The sequence below is a fragment of the Lagenorhynchus albirostris genome, chromosome 8 (assembly GCF_949774975.1).
Source record: "Lagenorhynchus albirostris chromosome 8, mLagAlb1.1, whole genome shotgun sequence".
Taxonomy (NCBI): domain Eukaryota; kingdom Metazoa; phylum Chordata; class Mammalia; order Artiodactyla; family Delphinidae; genus Lagenorhynchus; species Lagenorhynchus albirostris.
The window spans coordinates 65,280,684-65,301,222 of NC_083102.1; the positions used below are offsets into that span (position 1 = coordinate 65,280,684).

Here is a 20,539-nt window from a genome sequence, read left to right on the forward strand (position 1 = left end):
GCCAGAACTAAGACGGTAGTGACCCGCCTCCCTGTCTTTGTCAGGAGAGGAGGGGACTTGCTTGGGCACCTTCAGAAGTCTTGAGCACATGAGCAATGCAGCATTTATGTGTTGATCTCTCGGGAGTTAGGAAGATTGTGACCTTGTGACAGTTCAACATGAAGAAATGTCCTTGAAACCTTCTAAGAAAGGAGACTACGGACAGGGTGAGGCATGAAAACGGCTCAGCATCCCTCAGAGCTTTGGTGGTCGTGTCTCCCCGAAGCTTGGTGCTTCTGGGAGGCCAAGGGTATGGTTAACCAGGAGTCAGCCTGGATGGAGGGGCAGTTACACTTTGCTCTACCTGGGTGATGTGATGCAAGAACGTTTACGGTGAAGAATGGAGGCTCTTGTGTGTTATCAGTGAGCACATTATTTTGAGGGAGATTCGTTTACAAGAAGAGTGATGTGTTTGGACTGGAAGAAGTAAAACATTTTGGATAGTGAGAGGAAAAATGTGAGCCTTTACCAGTAGCTCAGTCTCCTGTTAACATATGTGGAGCAAGGTCCTGCTTCCCTCTGCTCCCTTTTGTAGAAGCAGTATGATGGTGTGATGATGGGGAAACAAACACTGAAGCTCTTCATCCCCTGATGGAAAACTGGTCACAGTTGGGCAGCAACTTCCTCCCTCCCTCCCCCCTCCCTCCCCCCTCCCTCCCCTCCTCCCTCCCCTCCTCCCTCCCCTCCTCCCTCCCCCTCCCTCCCCCCTCCCTCCCCCCTCCCTCCCCTCCTTCCTCCCTTCCTTCCCCTTTCTCTCATTCTCTCCCTCTCCCCTCCCCCTCTTTCTCCTTTCCTCCCTCCCTTCTTTCCTTCCTTCCTTCCCTCTTTCCTTCTTTTTTTTTTTAATCATGTAAACTTCTCTTTGGCAACTATCCATTATGTAGGAATTTACTTTCCCCCAACTTTTTCGGACACTCATCCAAACAATTTCTGATAAATCAAATAGAGCAAACAGAGATATTAAACAGAATGTATCGGCCTTGTGTGAATCAGAAGAGCTGCTTTCCTCATCGTTCTTTGGGGAAATCCACTGAAGTTATGAAATGAAGGTTATTCCCTAGAGAATGCACAAAATGATTTCTTAAGAAACATTGGTTCTATCTTGAGAGCATTATGTTAAGCGAAATAAATCAGATAAAGAAGGGCAAATACCGTTTGATTGCTCTTATATGTAGAAGCTAAAAAAAAAGAGTAGAAACAGAGTAGAGTGATGGTTACCAGGGTCTGGGTAGGGGAAATGGGGAGATAGTAGTCAAAGGATACAAACTTCCAGTCATAAGAGTATCAAGTCCTGGGGGTCTGACATAGAGCATGGTGATTATAATAATAATACTGCATTATACACTTGAGAGTTGTGAACAGGGTAGATCTTAAATGTTCTCACTACAAAAAAGAAATGGTAATAATGTGATGGGGTGGGAGTGTTAGCTAGGGCTATAGTGCTATCATTTTGCCACATTTAAATATATCAAATCAACATGCTGCACACTTTAAACTTATACGATGTTATATGTCAATTATCTCCCAGTAAATCTGGGGAAAAATAAAATAAGAGGGAGAAAAAAAGAAAAATATTGGTTCTAGGTTTAGGAGCAAACATTTGGCCAATAGAGACCTCCCTTCTGTCACAGCAGGTGATGAATTTGGATGAAGATATAGAGAATGCTTAAGTAATGGTTTATTTACAAGTAGACTTTTAACTTCACTTATACCTTGAAGTTACTCTTTATTTAAATGTTTTCATCTTATGCTAGTTCACTGAAAATATAAATGATTCACCACAGATGATGTCATCACTTACATTATTCATATTAGTGAAACTTGGACGTGAAATTGTATATTTCATTCGGAGATCTGGCTTGTTTTCCTAAAGCATATTCTCTGATGGCTGTCCCACTTGGAATGAGGTTTGCAAACATTAACTCTTCCTGAATCTTAATTTTTAGTTTATATTTCAAATTTTCTTTAATTTTCAGAAAGCATTAATTCTTAAATTAATCTAGATTTTGAGCCCCTGTTTATCTAAGAGCGAGGATTTTTGTGTTAACTTATCAGTACATGTCATAAGAAAATGATTAGCAAAGAACTACAGAATTTTGCACCATGAAAAATTAGACCTGAGAAACCTGCATGGAGTCTTAGTCTTCTGAAAAATACAATATGGAAATTCCTAGACAAGAATTCCAAAGCTACGTTTTACCAATCTCCACCGTTTTTCCCCTAATATGCGGAATAATGACATATTCAGCCACTTTCCTGGCACATATTTTATTCAACAAATATTTACTTACTATCTGCTAAGTGCTAAGACACTGGAAATTGGGAGAGGATGTGTAATAACATTTGAGAGTTGATGTTGATAGTTTAAAACATGTGTAAGACTTCATAAAGTGGTAATAAAACTATTATGTTCCAACTAGAGAGCTTCCATTGTCAAGGTGAGAGAGAGAAATATTAAAATCTCTCCTTTGATTGATTACCTGATATATTCTTTAATCCTGATGCTAGTCATTCATTTCTTCAAAATAGTTAGCACTTTTAAATCTCATTGATCTGTTTTATATATACTAACATCTTAAGAATGATACATCTGAGAAAAATAAGCAAGTGGTCCAGGGAAGAATAATGCCAGTAACACGGTGGTGGTGATGGCAGGGGGCAGGGGGCACACATTATTAATTTCAAGTAAAATTCATCCACCCCACATGGTTCACCCCATATTTCTCTTCAGGTATGTACTAATTTCTTGGATCTCTACATACTGTGTTGAATAGTTATATATGTTAATATATACAATATCCTTTCAATCACTAACATATTCATGTTTATTTCATATTCATTCAACAAGTTATACTGAGTGTATATACTGTGTACTACAAACATGCAGTGGTGAGCAAAATAGGCACAGTCTAGTGGGAAAGTCTGAGGTTTAAAGAGGAAATTATATCACATTTTAAAAAGTCATTCATGCTGAGAGTATATAGGAAGGTAGGTTTGGAATTTGAGGGAAGGTGGGATAGGAGTGTCTCAAAGCAGGCATTCTAAAAGAAGTGACATTTAGGCTAGACCTGAAGTAGAAGTAGAAGTTAGCCAGGCAAATCGGAGATATGAAAAATTGTTCCAGATGAAAAGAGCAGTAGGGACAATGACAAAAGGGCCTGATAGAGAATGCTGTAATATTTCAGGAATTCATAAAAATTCCTGTGGTAAGTACTGTTATTTAGTCAGTATGTCATTTTTATTTACTTTTTTCTTCTTAACAGAACTCTCATTTTGTTCAAAAGAGCAAAACACCCAGGTTAAAAGAAATATAAAAAAAAAACCATATACACTACCAAACATAAAATAGATATAGCTAGTGGGAAGCAGCCACATAGCACAGGGAGATCAGCTTGGTGCTTTGTGACCACCTAGAGGGGTGGGATAGGGAGGGTGGGAGGGAGGGAGACGCAAGAGGGAGGAGATATGGGGATATATGTATATGTATAGCTGATTCACTTTGTTATAGAGCAGAAACTAACACACCATTTTAAAGCAATTATACTCCAATAAAGATGTAAAAAAAAAAAAAAGAAACAAAAAACTACATTTTTTTTTGTTTAACTTAGGGTTAAGGGCTATTCGATTTGACAGAGTTCTGGTCAATACATAAGTAGATGTTGAGGTGATTTATGAGTAGGTTTTGCTTTCATGATGTAGGTGCTATCTCTTCATCCTTGTTGCTTCATCCCTCATCTCCTATTTGGAATGGGGATGTACTGCTGGAGGTGAAGCAGCCATCCTGTTACCGTGAGGTACCCATGAGGAGGGAAGCCAGGAGCTGTGGGTGGTGGCATAGAAGGATATAATAAGGAGCCTGGGAGGTTGATGATATCATGGAGCTACAGTTCTAGCCCTGAACCGTCTACTCCTGGATTTCCTGATATGGTAAATAATAATTATAATGTCACCCCCCTCCCCAATTCAGTTATTCAGGTCACTGTTTACATGTGGCTGGATGTAATCGCTAACAGAAACAGTGCTACAGTGGCTGGTGCATGGCGAGTGACTCAAGGCTGACAAAGCAAGTAGGAGCAAGGTCAACAAAAGACCTTAAAACATGTTAGAGTTTAGACTTTATCCTTGGAGCCTGTGGGGTAGCAGTAAAAGATGTTAGATAAGGAAGCCAGCAGCTAAATTTGCATAACAGAAAGGCCCCTTGGCAGCAGTGTAGAGAATGTACAGGAGGGGGCAGGAAAGGAGGCAGGGAAAGCGCTGAAACCGGGCAGCCATCCAGATGTGAGACAGTCACGGCATAAACTGGAGTAACCGCTTCAGGGATGGAGAGAAGTGAACAGTTCTGAGAGATACCGAAGTGGTAAAGCGGTAGGAAGAGCTTAACGAATGGCTGGGTATAAAGAAACTCGATGAAAAAAAAAAAAAAAAAGAAACTCGATGAGTGAAAGGTGATGTCAGTTTTGTGCCTCAGTCAGCTGGCAGGACGGTGTGTCGTTCCGTGGGGAAGAGAGATGGACGTGGGAACAGGTGGGCTTTGAGGGAGGAATCGGCAGCTCGGTTTTGAGCATTCTGACTTAGTGATGCCTGTGGGATTTCCAGGAGGTTCTGAGAGTTAAGGTGTCAGAAACACAGGTCTGGAACTGAGTGTATCTCTCCACGGAGAAGATGTAGATTTCAGAGTCGTTGTCATTTAGATGTTATTTGGAATCGTAAGAGGAAATGCAGAAGCCCATGGAGGTGTGGAGAGAAAGAAAAGGTGAGGTCAAGGACAGGGGCTGGGGAGTAATGACATTTAAGAGGTAGGTGGTAGGGAAAATAAAGCTTTCCAAGGAGCCTGAGCAGAAGAGACCAAAGAAGGAGGGGAGGAAGGAGAGACTCTGGTTTCAGAGAAATTCGGGGAAAAGTCGTGTCAACAGTCTCAAAGCTGCTGAGTGATCAAGGAAGATAAAACCCAAGAACTAATTGTTAAATTCAGCTCTAACAGTCTTTGCTTACTTCTGGGAGCAGTACAGAGGGGTCTCGGGAGCTGAAGAGGGACTGCAAGGTGAGATAATAGAGCTAGTCCAGGAAACTTCTGAAAGAAGTTTGGCTGTAAGGGCGATGAAAAGCTTGGTACCAACGGGAAGACAGACTTCTGGTTGAAGAAAGATGTTTTTGAGGATGTGAGAGCCTTGAGCATGTTTACGTGCCAAGGGGGAATAGCCAGTATAGAGTTTGTGAACACATGAGACAGTGAAATAAGCAGGAGAAGATGGAATCCAGAGCATAGGCAAGATTAGCCTTGGGTAGGAGGGTCTCCAGTTCCAACAGTAGAGAAAAAGAGAATGGTGGCCAGAGTATGAGGTACAGTGATCTGCCCTGGGCAGGATGAGATGGACATTCAAGGCAAATAGATAAAGTTTAAAATAACCACCGTAGAGAGAGGGGTGTTTTGAGAAAAGAAACACTTAAACAGGAGGGGAGTGATGTTGAAAGCCCATTTGTTTTATAACCACGAAATTTGTGAAAGTGCTACATTTTATGGGTTGAGTAATTACATATTCCCAGAAGCATGCCAGTCATATGAGGAAGGCAGAGTCATATTGACTCTTCTGCCATATTTTCAGCTTCCCTTATTTCTCTCTTTTTATAATTACATACCAAAAAAATGTTTTTATAAAATTTCATGTACTGGCATTGAAATTTTACGATGCTGAAAATAATACATAAGTAAACATGTATACAAAAGAATTCTGCATTAGGGGAAAGCACAGTTGGGAAGGAATAACTAATTAGAATCCATTTTTTCCATCCTCTCCACCTATCGTAGAAATTACGTTTTCAGTGCAGAGGAAGGCATGGTCCACAAATCAGCTAAGTAATCTGAAGAGCAATGTTTTTTCATATCCCGTTGAATATTTTAGGCTGTTTAGGGCATTCGGCGCTTTTAGCTGATGTTCCCCTCCCACCTTTTGAGAGCCCATCTTCTACAAAGAAGCTGGAGGCCGGTACTCCCATCGTTCGTTGCAGTTAGCTGGGGGCAGGCACAGGACCTAAACAACCATATCAGACTTGAAGTGGGAGCTGGTGGCATCAGTGCTGTGGTATCCACTTGAGTGAGAGCATTGGTGGGTGCCTGTGAGAGCATTACAGAGGTGCCTGTGGCCAAGGTTCTAGCAGTGTTGTCCAGGGCTCGCCCTCAGCCGTGTGGGCAGTGTGGTCTGCGGTAGCCTCACCCGGCAACTGCTGCAGTGGTATCTTTGCTGGTGCTGTTAGCAAATGGTGGGAGGCAAGTATGGTTCTTGGCTGTGCAGCCTCTAAGCCAGGCTCTCAGGCCCTCCTGCAGATTCAGAGAGCTACCTAACATCTTTATACATTGCCTTTCTGCTTAACTAATTAAAAATGATTTCATTTGTTGGTAGCTAAGAACGCTGACTGCTGTACACAGACGAAGGTGTTGGAGTTCAGGGTTTCTTGAAAAACAAAAAATGATCTTCCCATGTTGTCACCTCTAATTCCGGCCTCAGTGAAGGCTGAAATTCCAGAAGATTAGTGGGTGATGCAGAAAGTTCCATGATCTCAGAAGAGTCCCCAAAGTTGCTTTAGTGGATAATTTTGGATATCTCAAAAATCTAAGAAAGAGCCAACAGTTTGTGGCTTCCATGTGTGAAGTGATTTGTTGTCAGAGCTCCTCAGGATGGAAAAAGAGAAGTCTGGCTTCCTGATCTTTTTTAAGTCACTTTAAGTTATAGGCAAAGAAGATGCAGAGGGGAAAACAAAGCAAACTTAAATTTCAGTGTCGTATGTATTTGATTAAATATTTTATAGTGTGTTTAGGACTAAAATCATGAAGTACTATGTGGGGAGATATAAGAATGGTTAAAGAGCATATTGTATCTCTTTTGCTTTTTTTTTTGCATTTTTTTTATAAATACGTATCATCACGCATTTTTAATTCCCTAGGGCCTAGTACAGTGCTGGCAAGAAGGCAGTCTTTAAATATTGTACATATGTACCGATATTCTCTGTCTTTGCATAAATTCATGTTTAATTTCCAAGACATAAATATCAGTCTGCAAAAGGAATCCATATACGTAACATTGTTTGTGTTTATGCCAAAGTTTTCCCAGTCACATGAGTGTTCGGCTTGGTAAGGAGTCCACATGTTCAGCCTGGATTAGAATGTATACAAACAAAGCTGCCCCAAAAATGCGATTTGTGTCTCCATCCACTGGCACGATGGATTGCCAAATACCTTTGCTAAATCTTTGTTTTGTCCTCTTCTTTGAAGTTGTAGCAGGGCTATTTTTATACTTTATGTGGAATGGATTATCTGTGAGATGAAAACACATAGTGGACACAATCCTGAACTGAACCCCTCAAAGGCATTCTGTTATTTCGTGAATTCTTACATATGTAACTGGAGATAGCTAGTACACGCTAATTATTTGCTTGTCAGCCAATTACTCTTCAGATGACCAGATATTTTGATATAAAACTCAAGGAGATCTATTAAAGCCTGATGGTATTTTCCCTTTTTAGTAAAACAACTATAATGAATTCAGTCAAAATGTTAGGTCTTCTGAACATGAATAATAGCCTACACGCATATCCTGAAGAACTGGACTATTGTAAATAATTGTTTTTTTTACTCTTATAAATGTGCTAGATTTAAATACCCTTGTATATGGGCAAGTGTACAAGTCTTTTCTGAAGAAACATGATTTATTTGCACTGATTAGTTTTTAAGAGATTGCTGTTGTCTCCCCTTTTTTTCCACAGTTGTACAACCATCATCAAAATCAATTTTAGGACACTTTCATCACCCTAAAAAGAAATCCTATGCCCATTAGTAGTCAGTTACCATTTTCCCCCAACCTTCCCCCTTCCTAGCTCTAGGCAGCCACCAATACACTTCATGTTCCTATAGGTTTGCCTACACTGGACATTTCAATATATACGGAATCATACATCATTTGGTCCTTTGTGACTCACTTCTTTCACTTGGCATCATGTTTTCAAGGTTCATCCATGTTACCTCAATAGCATACATCAGTATTCATTTATTCTTACTGCCTAATAATATTCCTTTGTATGGATACACCACATTTTGTTTATCCATTCATCAGTTGATGGACATTTGGCTTGTTTCCGCTTTTTAACTATCATGGGTAATGCTGCTGTGAACATTAATATACGAGCTTTTGTGTGAACATATGTTTCCATTTCTCTTGGGTTGATACCTAGGAATAGAATTGCTGGCTTACATAATAATTCTGTGTTTAACCTTTTGAGGAACTGCCAGACAGTTTGCCAAAAGCAGCTGCACCATTTTGTATTCCCATCAGCACTTGTATATCATTTTTAATATCAAAATACGTTTATATTCTGGGAATTTATTAAAACTTTTAACTTTTATATTCAATAATATAATACTCCTTAATATTTGAGTAAATTTTAAACAAATGGAATTTTTAAATTGTTCAGAAATTATTTCAGATTCAAAATATTAAAAGGAAATTGATTTTTATTTTTTTATTTATTTTATTTATTTATTTTTGCGGTACGCGGGCCTCTCACTGCTGTGGCCTCTCCCGTTGCGGAGCACAGGCTCCGGACGCGCAGGCTCAGTGGCCATGGCTCACGGGCCCAGCTGTTCTGTGGCACGTGGGATCCTCCTGGACCGGGGCACGAACCCGTGTCCCCTACATTGGCAGGGGGACTCTCAACCACTGCACCACCAGGGAAACCCAGGAAATTGAGTTTTAGAAGCCAGATTTTAATATCCATTTCTTCAAAGAAGAGAAAATATATTTTTTGCTTTATTACATATATTTTGTAAGTTTACAAGATGTATATGAACTTCACAAGATCCAATTACAGTCTACCTTTCATTCCTGCTTTACAAGCTAATCCAATGCCCACCTCTAACCTCCAACTAAATAAATGGAAAGTTCAAGTAGAAAATATTAACCATGTCCATTATTGATAATTTCCTTTTTTGAATAGAATATACACAATTCTTAATATTTTCCAGATATGTTTACCATTTACATATATATGGATAAACAACACTAAGAAATAATTTTAGTTTTACTCCCAGATAAATTGGTCTCTTGATACTGATAGTTTAGCATCAGTTGTTAAGGTCAGATTTTAACACACACACACACACACACACACACACACACAAACACACACACATATCTATAGTCATTCCAAGGTATTTCACTGAATGAAGTGCCCAAAAAACACCCCAAGGAGGAAATGAGGTACAAAGACTCTAAGGCACACTTAATTTGCTCATTTTTTTCATTCTACAAATATTTTCTAAATGCCTGTCAGTTGCCAGGTATGGGACTAGTTGTAGAATTTATGAGAACTAAGGTTGCATTTGAGTCTTCCTTTGATCCTGTTCCGTCTACAGAGGGTGCCCTTCCCACTTCTATCTCAGATCTTCCCTGTAAGCTTGTTGTACTTTCATAGCACAGCCTTCAGGGCCTAGGGTGACCTAGATTCCCTTCTAGTGAAAGGAAGACCCTCACTCATATCAGTACTTAACAGTACTGATTAAATGTAGCTGGATAGTAGCACATTCCCCCTCAGCCTTCTTCCAAGCCCTCTTTTGGTTCTGTACACAGAGATCACAATATTCATACATACTGACCTGAATTGTATAACAGAGACTCAGTCTCCCCTGCCAGGGCAAACACACCTTTTCTTCTGACCCCCATCTCTTTTGGTAACATCTCTTCCTGACAACTGAAGAATTATATAAAGTAATATAATTTTTAAAATTGCTACGCATGTAAAAACACAGGCTTGCCTCCCAACTTCCGTCCTCCCCTTTTGTCTAATAATCACACCTACCCCGCATGTGTGCCGGAAACGGTGGGAATTTATCCTGCACTGACTTCTGTCCTTAACTTCAATGATTTCCAGCTATTTCTCATTCCAGAAGTTTTTAAAGACCTTATCCCCTAGGTAATCTGATTCAGTAGGTCTGGGTGGGAAAACTATAAAATCTTTTGACTGTAATTAAAGTTGTCTTTCTAAGAGGCCATGCATGATCATGAAGTGTGCTAATAAAAGAAATACTTCAATGAAAAATAAGAAAGTTGGAAGCTAAAAAGCTTTAGTCATATAGAAAAGTACGTTTTCCTGCACCTTTTTTTAAATGACAATAAGAGTATGGCTATAAAATAGATACAAAACCAAGCAAATCCAGATTTGACTGCATATAGACTTGCTTGGTATTGCACCCACCCACCCTGCCAGGACTCCTTTTAGCCCTGGCATTCTTATATACAACTAAGCACTTAAAAAAATTGTTGACATAGGAAACACAAAGCTACACAGAGCAGCTGTTGCCCAAGAAAACAGGCTTTATTTTAATGCCTGCTGCTGGTTTGCAATCATTATTTTCCTGCTACTTTCTGCTTCATGATAGCGTTATAATCAACAGTAGCTTGCAGCTTTGTGAGTAAATCAAAACGTGTAGCCTGCTTAAACAATCATGATATATCTAACTGTAATCTAAAAATTCCAACTAACAGAAATCTCTGCAATAAACAGACAGACATACCTCACCAGGTGATTTTGATAACTTTTGAAAACCACTGGGCTGGACTGCTCTATATATGTACACCTATGTCACCACCTCTTCAAATCTGCGTACTTATTTCAGGCTCATTTTCTTCTCTACCACACCAGTTTCACCTTTTGTGCTTCCTAATTTTTTTGTGCCCCCTAATTTTTTTGTGTGTGCTTTCTACTTTCTGTTAACTGTTCCAACATTTTTCTAGTTATCCTAGCTAAATACATAAGAGCCATATGACACCTACTTTATCTCATTTATCTAATCAATTTCTAGGACCTGTCAATTTTCTCTCCAGATTACTTAGCTCCTGTTTCCCCCTCAATCCATTTTTTCTGTCATTGATCTCTAATCAGGAGTCTTACCAAGGCTCCCAACTAGTGTTCCTCTCTGTATTCTTACCCATTTTTTGACCAGAGTAATCTTCCTAAAGCACAGATCTGAGCTTGGCAGTCTTTAAATGAAAAACATCTTTGATGACTATTTATTCTGTGACTGATATGACCTGCTTGGGGAACAAGTAAAGTCACAAATCTTATTTTTCAAAATACAGCCACCTCAGGATCAAATATTAGGTTAGCAGGAATACCCACACCTTTCCCTTGGGTCCTGTCCTCTTTCCCTGAATGACCCCATAACCATGGGAACTTAAAGAGCCAATCCTACCTCTAAATACTTTGTAATGACAGAGTCCAGGATAATATGGCCAATCTTCTAGTGCCTCTGATTTTCAGTCACTGCCATTTTGGTCTTCAGGCTTGCTGTTCCAAACAGGACCTACTATGCTAATGTGATTATCGACCAAGATCTCCACAGAGGTTGCAATAGTTACGACATGAAAGAATGCACCTGCATCTGGAGTAAGTCCAGCATGTTACAAAGAAAGGATGTGGGGTGCTTTTGGATTCACCTACAGTGTGCACCAGAACAAGGCTTTCCTTCTATCTACATCTTAGTATTGAATCTGGGTCACAGTGCAGACCCATCCCCCCACTTTTCTTACAGAAGTTCCCACTTCTGGCCCATTCCTGCCCTAGACCTTGGTTGAGCCCATCTCAATCTAAATGGAAAGATGCAATAAGTTACATGTACTTTATTTCTTTTCCATCCAGGATGTTCTTTGGCTCTAGACAAAGTTTTGTCTTTCCCCAAATGACAGTTCCATCTGGAGTGGCAGTACTATTTACTATGTATAAAAAAAGGTCCTATTCTGTCTTGTTCCCCAGTCAGTCTTTACCTAATTGCCTTACATTTATTTAATGAAAAGGGGCATTTAAAGTGCTTCTTTCCAACCAAAGATGTACCTCAAGGAGATTTACACTCACCCCCAGTCAGAAAGGCATCCTGCAAGTTTTAAATGGCAGCTGTGTCTGGATTAAAAAAATAATCAACCTAATAAGGTAGCTTGCTATGGTAAATTCTGTACCAGCAATGTGCTAGATATTGGGGTCACAGAGTCTAGCAGGAGAATAACACGTGAAAACAAAGAATTTCAAAGTGATCAGTACTTAAGTAGTGGTAGGTACATGAACTAGAAATGGCACAAGGGAAAAGAGTGACTTATTCTATTTGGGAAAGTTAGAGAAGCCTCACCAAGGTCCAGGTTTTGGAACTTTATACTGAGCAATAAACAGATCTCCAAGGGGACAAGAGTCAGTGCAGGGGTGGAAATGGGACATACGGGCATCATATAAAAAGTGCAGAGTCATGAAATAGCATGACACTGTGAAATAAAATTCATATTTTATGGCAAGACAAGAAAAATTTAAAATAAAAACTCTCTGCCCTGTGGCCCCCTCTCTTCCCTCTGCTGTGCCTTGTGTATCTGCATTATGCATCAACCCAACCTCCCCGTCGGCAGAAATACCTGCTCAACCATAAAGAGCAACATTCTCCTGGTGCCAACCAGACAACTCCTTAAAAGATAACATTCCTGTTTAATCTTACAAGGGGCCATGATGACCCGTGACCCACTACTTGCTAGATTGTATAAACTGTCAATAATATGTCATTCAATGTACAGCCAGCCGTCTGTCTCAAAACCTTTGTGCTTTGACCTCAAACAGGTGGAACAGTTCTCAAAGCTTTCTGAGAGGCTGTTCCTGGGTTATAACCCTTAATTTGGCTCAAATAAAATTTTCTATTTCTTTCTTAGGTCAACTAATTAATTTTTTCATCGACAATATGCTACAGCATACTTGGAGAAGTAGTGCCATGTAGATGGAGCACAGGAACAAGGGTGGGGGAGTGGCAATGAGAGAAGTGTGGCAGGTGAGGTTAGAAAGCAAGCCAAAAACACTAATCAAAGGTCTACAAATTGGAGTATTCTGACTTCAGGGATACATGGGAGTGTTTTAGGGGCATGCAAATCTATAGTGCAAACGTAGTGCGTTTTGCTAAAGTATTAATTTCACTTTCTCATGAGAGGAGGGGGATTTATAGGGATTCTTTTTTCTTTACACCAAAATTTAATCTGTTTATTCCTTTAATAATAACTAGACTTGTTTTATTAACGCTTAATTGAATAATTTTCTTTCTGCCTCTACTGAAGCTACTCTCTGGGAGGTCAGCAGTGACTTCTTACATGGTAAGGAAGTTTTGGCTAGTAACCACTGCTTCCAAAAGTTAGTTCAGCCCCAATCCACTATTATTCTTTTGCAGCATCTTAAACTTTTTTAAATTCTTTTTTTTAAAAAAGTGTTAAATGCATACATTAAAAAAGCATAAAAGTACACAAAATCATAAGTGTGCAGCTTAATAACCTATAAGAGATTAAACATATCTATGTAACCAATACTCTGGTCAAGAAATAGAATACTGTCACCTACTTTTAAGGAGTCTTTGCTCTGGGCCAGACACTCTACTAAGTACAGAACGTAGATTTTGGAGTTAACTGGGATGGGAGGTAACATTCAGGACTCATCAATGGCTGAAGTCCAAGTTCCTTACTAAGATATACAAGACACTCCAATATAAGGGTCGATTTTCTTTCTGAATTTGCCTCATGTCACACAACCCCATGTTTTTACTAGTTCATAAATTACTTGCTGTTTCCTTGGAACACATCCCGATTCTCTCCTTCTGTGCCTTTGCTTATGCTGTTTCCTTTTTCTTCCTGGAACGAGCTCCCTCTCTGGGCTCCTGTTCGCCTGCCTTCCGCCAGCACACTCAAAGCTTTCTTTCTGTGTCCAGCTTCAACATCACCTTTTCCATGATGTGTGCCTGCTCTTCCTGATTGAAAATAAACCCATGTGATCAGACATTTCCACAGCATTACATGTACCCCTGCCCTTATATCTTCCTATGCTGGAGTATTGTTATCTTAACTTTACTAGGCTAAGTTTGTTGAAGACAGGTTGATTTAGGAGTCATTTTATATTCACTTACTATTAAAATACCCTCTTAAAAAATAACCATGGTGGGCTTCCCTGGTGGCGCAGTGGTTAAGAATCCGCCTGTCAATTCAGGGGACACGGGTTGGAGCCCTGGTCCGGGAAGATCTCACATGCCGTGGAGCAACTAAGTCCGAGCGCCACAACTACTGAGCCTGCACTCTAGAGCCCGCGAGTCACAACTACTGAAGCCTGTGAGCCTAGAGCCTGTGCTCCGCATCAAGAGAAGCCACTGCAATGAGAAGCCTGCACACTGCAACAAAGAGTACCCCCCGCTCGCCGCAACTAGAGAAAGCCCTCGCGCAGCAACAAAGACCCAACTCAGCCAAAAATAAATAAATGAATAAATAAATTTATAAAAAAAAAACCATGGTATTTTGTACACATCATTTAATCAACCATCACTTATATTTTTAAAGGATCACTTTCTATGCCCAGAAACTTGAACATTGTTTTACTTAAAGTAAAATAACTGATGTCATACATGTGATAGCATTGAAGTATTCAATAATCATCTCAGATGTGATCAAAGATTTCCTTAATGTGAACTAAAACATAAAATAAAATAAGGATTAGAAATTTAAAATCAAATAAGGTGTATAGGACTCTTTGTATTAATGGTTTACTTGTTAGACTTTAATTAGGACTTCTGCATCAAAATAGAAAGTTCATTTAAGTTCTGTAATGTTCTCCATAGGCAACCAAAATATATTATTTATAGCGATAGAGTGAGCAATATGTTGATATTCAAACACGTGGCATACTTTGTCATCTTTCTCTTAAATAACCTTTTCTTATCATTCATCAAGAACAAAGTTTCCAGTAAAGCATGCTTTTTTTTTATCAGTACATGAGAACTCATTGAATGGAAGCAAAGATTCTACCTGGCTTCTCATTTTAAAATAAACCAGAGTCCAAGCTCCCCTTAAATGTTAAATGTAAAGGTGGTTTATTATATTGTTTACCATCATAAATTAGTTACTCCTTCTTCAGGATTAGTAAACTGAATTATTTATCCTTTGTCTTTCTTCCAGATCATCACCTGCCACACCTGGTCAACTCCTGCAACACCATTACACACACACACACACACACACACACACACACACTCTCACACTCACACACGCACACACTCATTAGGGCAAAAAGCAAGTTGTAGTTTTCTAAGTATCTATTCCGGTACTAGCTTGCTGCTCTATCAAACGTTTGTGGAATATGTTTTTAAGTACGTGCATAAACAAACAAATAAAATAGGTTTAAGAGAAATGTGACAAAACTTTTTCTTCCCATTATTTTCACTAGTTTATAGACTATAGTCTTTCTAAATTGTCCTAATATAATTATTTAGTAGGTAGCTTTTTGTAATGAGAACTAGTCTATTGTTTGTTTTATATTTATCCATAAAGCTCATTTAAAGATACTTTGTTAGAAATTCTTTAATAATGTGAGAGTATTTGAGGCAATATTTTACTATGTACCATCTCATTAGATATTAAAATGTTTTACCTTAATTAAAACATCTCAAAATGTTATGATATCAATTCTATTTTGAGTAAAAACGAAATTTTCCACACTAAGTTTACAGATGTTCATTTTAGATTAGAGAATTTGAAATTAGTTATCCAATCCCTTCATTCTGTGTTCGACAAAAAAAGGGAGCATTTGCAATTATATATGATAGTTCTAACCAGTCATTTCAAGAGTGATTGTTACATATTTTATACCAGGCTCATACGAACCCTTGATGTTAAAAGTACCAGGATAGGGCTTCCCTGGTGGCGCAGTGGTTGACAGTCCGCCTGCCGATGCAGGGGACGCGGGTTCGTGCCCCGGTCCGGGAGGATCCCACATGCCGCGGAGCCGCTGGGCCCATGAGCCATGGCCGCTGAGCCTGCGCGTCCGGAGCCTGTGCTCCGCGGCGGGAGAGGCCACAACAGTGAGGGGCCCGCGTACCGCAAAAAAAAAAAAAAAAGTACCAGGATATATTTAATTGAAAAGGGGGAATTTGTGCTTCTCCCTGACTCATGAAGATAATGGTTTTCATTTCTTATCCAAAGGGAACAGTGTGGTCATGTTAACCATGTACACTCTGATAACTGTGCCCCTACCCTGCACCCACAACAGGATGACCACCACTAATAAAACAAAGAAGCATGGGGCTTCCCGGGTGGCGCAGTGGTTGAGAGTCCGCCTGCTGATGCAGGGGACACGGGTTCGTGCCCCGGTCCGGGAAGATCCCACATGCCGCGGAGAGGCTGGGCCTGTGAGCCATGGCCGCTGAGCCTGCACGTCCGGAGCCTGTGCTCCTCAACGGGAGAGGCCACAACAGTGAGAGGCCCGCGTACCGCAAAAAAAAAACCACAAAAAAAACAAAGAAGCAAATATTGGGTGAAAACAAACAAAAAACATGGAAATGCTTAAAAAAGAAAAACCTGGCTGAAACTTGAACTAAAATATTCAAAATATGAATGATTTGAAGATAGAGGAAAATACTTACTCTCAAATTATAATCAGTTTCTGCCTCAAAAGGTGTAAAGATGTGAACACTCCTTGGGGTCCTTCTGCTCTTGGGAATGAGAAAACCGCCTGAATAGGTTCATTAGTTATAAAAACACAGCAAGTACCTGATGATTAGTCTTAAAAATACTGAGATGACTGTTAATGCAGATATTTTATACTGAGAAGCTAAGCATTCTATCTTATTAACAATGGTACATTCAAAGTTGTTTATCTAGGATCTGTTGGCTATTTAAGAATAAATAGGTACAAGTCATTTGTTCTGTTTTTCTCTGTATGGAATTGTGCCTTGAAATTATTATTTGTTTTTGTGGAGATCTGTGGGTTTCTGTTTGGGCAGTTCTTAGGATATTAAATATTCATTTGATAAATTCACTGAGTTCCTACTATGTGCCAGACACTGCAGTAGACGCTGAGGATACAGTGGTATGTAAGACTGACATTATCCTTGCCTCCTAGAACTTACAGTGGAAAAGAAGAAGGACAGTTAATGAGGGCACACGGTAAACAAATACAAATTTTGCCACATAGAGACAAGTGCTAGGCAGAAGAGATAAAGCAGAATAAGGAAAAGAGAGTGATGGTGGAGAAGGGTGGGCAGGGTAGATACTTCAGATAAAGTATTTAGGGGAGGCCTTTCTTGGGAGATGATATTTGAGCCTGGGGGGAAAGCTTTCTCCCAGAAGTAGAGAAACTATATGAGAAGACCAGGGAAACAATAGACATGAAATAGAGGGACAGCAGTGGGGTGATGAGAAGCGTGGTGGATATACGTGTCTGCAGGGCTTGCTGGTGGATTAGATGTAATGAGGATGACTCCTGGGTTCTTGCTCTCATCAAGTAGGTAAACTGGGTTGCCACTGGGTGCGATGAGAAATGTTGAGTCTGCGGAGCAGGTTTAGTGGTTGTTTGACGTGCTTATATTCATCTCAGTTGTGGAGTTCAGGGAAGAGGTCCAGGTCGGAGACAAATTTGAGAGCATAGAGGCTGTTTAAAGCCTTGGTACTGGATCAAATTACCTAAGAAGAAAGACTGAAGGACTGAGCCTTGGAGCACTCCAACGAGAGGGCATGAAACCTGTGTCAGAGAGGTTTAAGATGTTCAGGACACATGGCAGAAATCTAAAAAGGACTGAACAGAACTAGACTGTTGAAATCAAATATAACACAGAGTGTTACTTAAAACTGAGAAGAATCGGGACTCATATATTCTCATGTGATGGCCTTATTGGGGTCTTGTTGGACTGGACATTCTTACTGTCATTCATCCCAGAAGAGGCAGGTTCAAGGTCAGGAAGTAGAGCCATAGAAAGTAGGCCTTGTATGTGGCATGGCATGACATCTTTCTACCCCTGACCCTTTTTGCAGTTGGGCCTGAAATAAGTGTCCAGAGGCCCATGGAGGTCCTCTTGGAGGAAGGGGCAGTCTGTCCTGGTGGAGTTAGACCTTGAAGCTGACCATAAAATGTTAATGAGGAGGGTTTTGGACCTGTGGCCAGGTGAATTCTTATCTAGGCATTCATTCCAAGTGAATTTTGGGTTATACTTCCCTTCTGACATCTTTTTTTTTTAAAAAAGTCTTATCAAAATTATACCCTGGGTTTATGCTACAGTGGATCAAAGTGAATTAACCTAAATGTGGACTCCCTTGAATGTAATTGAAAGGAGAACAGACTCTGGTGCCAGACATAGGAAACAAATCCCAGTGCCTCTGCCTATTAACTGAAAAATCAGTTAGGAGGTGAATTAACCCGTTTAGGAGACACATCATGAGAACCAGATGTAAGCAGTGGAAGTGGGAATGTAAAGAAAGAAATGGATTAAAGAGACATTGGTGGCTAATCATAAGTGAGGCATAGGAGAATTTTTACAACAGGTCTGAGATTTTTACTTGGGGTTCTTTTTTTTTTTTTCTGGAGGAGATAAAGCTTCTATTTATTTATTTACTTATTTAAATTTATTTATTTTTTATACAGCAGGTTCTTATTAGTTATATATTTTATACATATTAGTGTATATATGTCAATCCCAATCTCCCAATTCACTACTTGGGGTTATTAAATAAATTACCATAAACCAAAAATAAAAGACTAAAAGAGGTGGGCCATGTTTCAATAGGAATGATAATGAAGTGTTAATTAAGTTTTGAACATGCTGGGTATTTGGCAGAGTTCAAGAGGCAATTGAAAATTGAGTCTAGCTCAAAAAAACTTTCTGACTATACGATTATGAAGCATGAATAAATTACCATGAGTATGAATGGTACTGATACACTTCAGAAACATAAAATGCATCTGTTTTTCTGCTATTATTTGGGGCACAGGAAAATGTCTTTTTCCTAGGCATATCTTTTTATTTCCAGCTTTATTGGGTTATAATTGACATATGATATTGTGTAAGTTTAAGGTGTACAACATGATGATTTGATATATATTTATATTGTGAAATGATTACTACAATAAGATTAGTTAAAACATCCATTATTCAGTTACCGTTTGTGTGTGTGTGTTGAGAATAATCAAGATCTAGTCTCTTAGCAACTTTCAATGCAGTATTGTTAACTATAGTCACCATGCTGTACATGAGATCCTCAGAACTTGTCTTAAAATTGGAATTTGTATCCTTTGACCAACAGCTCCCCATTTCACCTCCCTGCCCCCCAGCACTTGGCAACGACCATTCTACTCTGTTTCTGTGAATTCAACTTTCTAAGATTTACATATAATTGATACCATACAGTATTTTCTTTCTCTAACTTATTTCACTTAGCATAATGACCTCCTGGTTTATCCATGCTGTTGCAAATGGCAGAATTTCCTTATTTTTTAAGGCTGAATAATATTCCATTGTGTGTGTGTCTGTGTGTGTATGTATAATTCCTCATTGTATTAATATGGTATATCACATTTATTGATTTGCTTATGTTGAACCATTCTTGCATCCCAGGAATAACTCCCACTTGATCATGTTATATGATTTTTAAAATATGCTGTTGAATTTGGTTTCCTAGTATTTTATTGAGAATCTTTGATCTATATTCATGAGGGATATTGGCCTGTAGTTTTCTTTTCTTGTAGTGTCCTTTTGTGGCTTTGGTATCAGGGTAATGATGGCCTCATGAAATGAGTTTGGGAGTATGCCTTCCCTCTTCAATTTTTGGAAGAGTTTGGGAAGGATTGGTGTTAATTCTTCTTTAAATGTTTGGTAGAATTCACCAGTGAAACCATCTGGTCCTGGGCTTTTCTTTGTTGGGAGTTCTTTGATTCAGTCTTCTTACACATTATTGGTCTATCCTGATTTTCTGTTTCTTCATGGTTCAGTCTTGGTAGGTCGTATGTTTCTAGGAATCTATCCATTTCTTTTAGGTTGTACAGTTTGTTGGCGTATAATTATTCATAGAATTTTCTTGCGATCCTTTGTATTTCTGTGGTATACATTGCAGGGTCCCTTCTTTCACTTATAATTTTATTTATTTGAATCCTCTTTTTTCTTGGTTAGTCTAGCTAAAGTTTTGCCAATTTATCTTTTTAAAAACACCAACCCTAAGTTTTGTTGATCTTTCTATTAATTTTCTATTCTCTATTTCACTTACTTCAGCTCTAATCTTTATCATTTCCTTTGTCTGATAACTTTGGGCTTGGTTTATCCTTCTTTTTCCAGTTCTTTGAAATGTAATGTAATCTTTTTTCTTAATGTAGGCATTTATAGCTATAAATGACCTCTTAGAACTGCTTTTGCTGCATCTCGTAAGTTTTGTTTTGTTGTGTTTCCATTTTCATTTGTTTCAAGATTTTTTCTGATTTCCCTGTTGATTTCTTCTTCGATCCATTGGTTGTTCAGGACTGTGTTGTTTAATTTCCACGTATTTGTGAATTTTCCAATGTTTCTTCTGTTACTGCTTTCTAGTTTCTTACCATTGTGGTCAGAAAAGATACTTGATACGAATTCAATCTTCTTGACTTTGTCGAGACTTGTTTCGTGGCTTAGCATATGATCTACCCTGGGTAATGTTCCATGTGG

General features: G+C 39.1%; 1 protein-coding gene across 2 annotated transcripts in view; it reads left to right on the plus strand.

Annotated features, from left to right (window-relative positions):
- The window catches only part of SCIN (scinderin), a 134,705-nt gene that overhangs the window by 109,717 nt on the left and 4,449 nt on the right, over nucleotides 1-20,539 (plus strand). The window contains exon 17 of one of the 2 annotated variants that reach the window (XM_060157105.1): nucleotides 14,080-14,325. The exons of the other annotated variant lie outside the window; for it this stretch is intronic. Coding sequence (XP_060013088.1) covers nucleotides 14,080-14,157 — 78 coding nt within the window. The 3' untranslated portion in view covers nucleotides 14,158-14,325. Of the gene's footprint in view, nucleotides 1-14,079; nucleotides 14,326-20,539 lie in introns of those variants that run through there. 2 annotated transcript variants of the gene reach the window in all.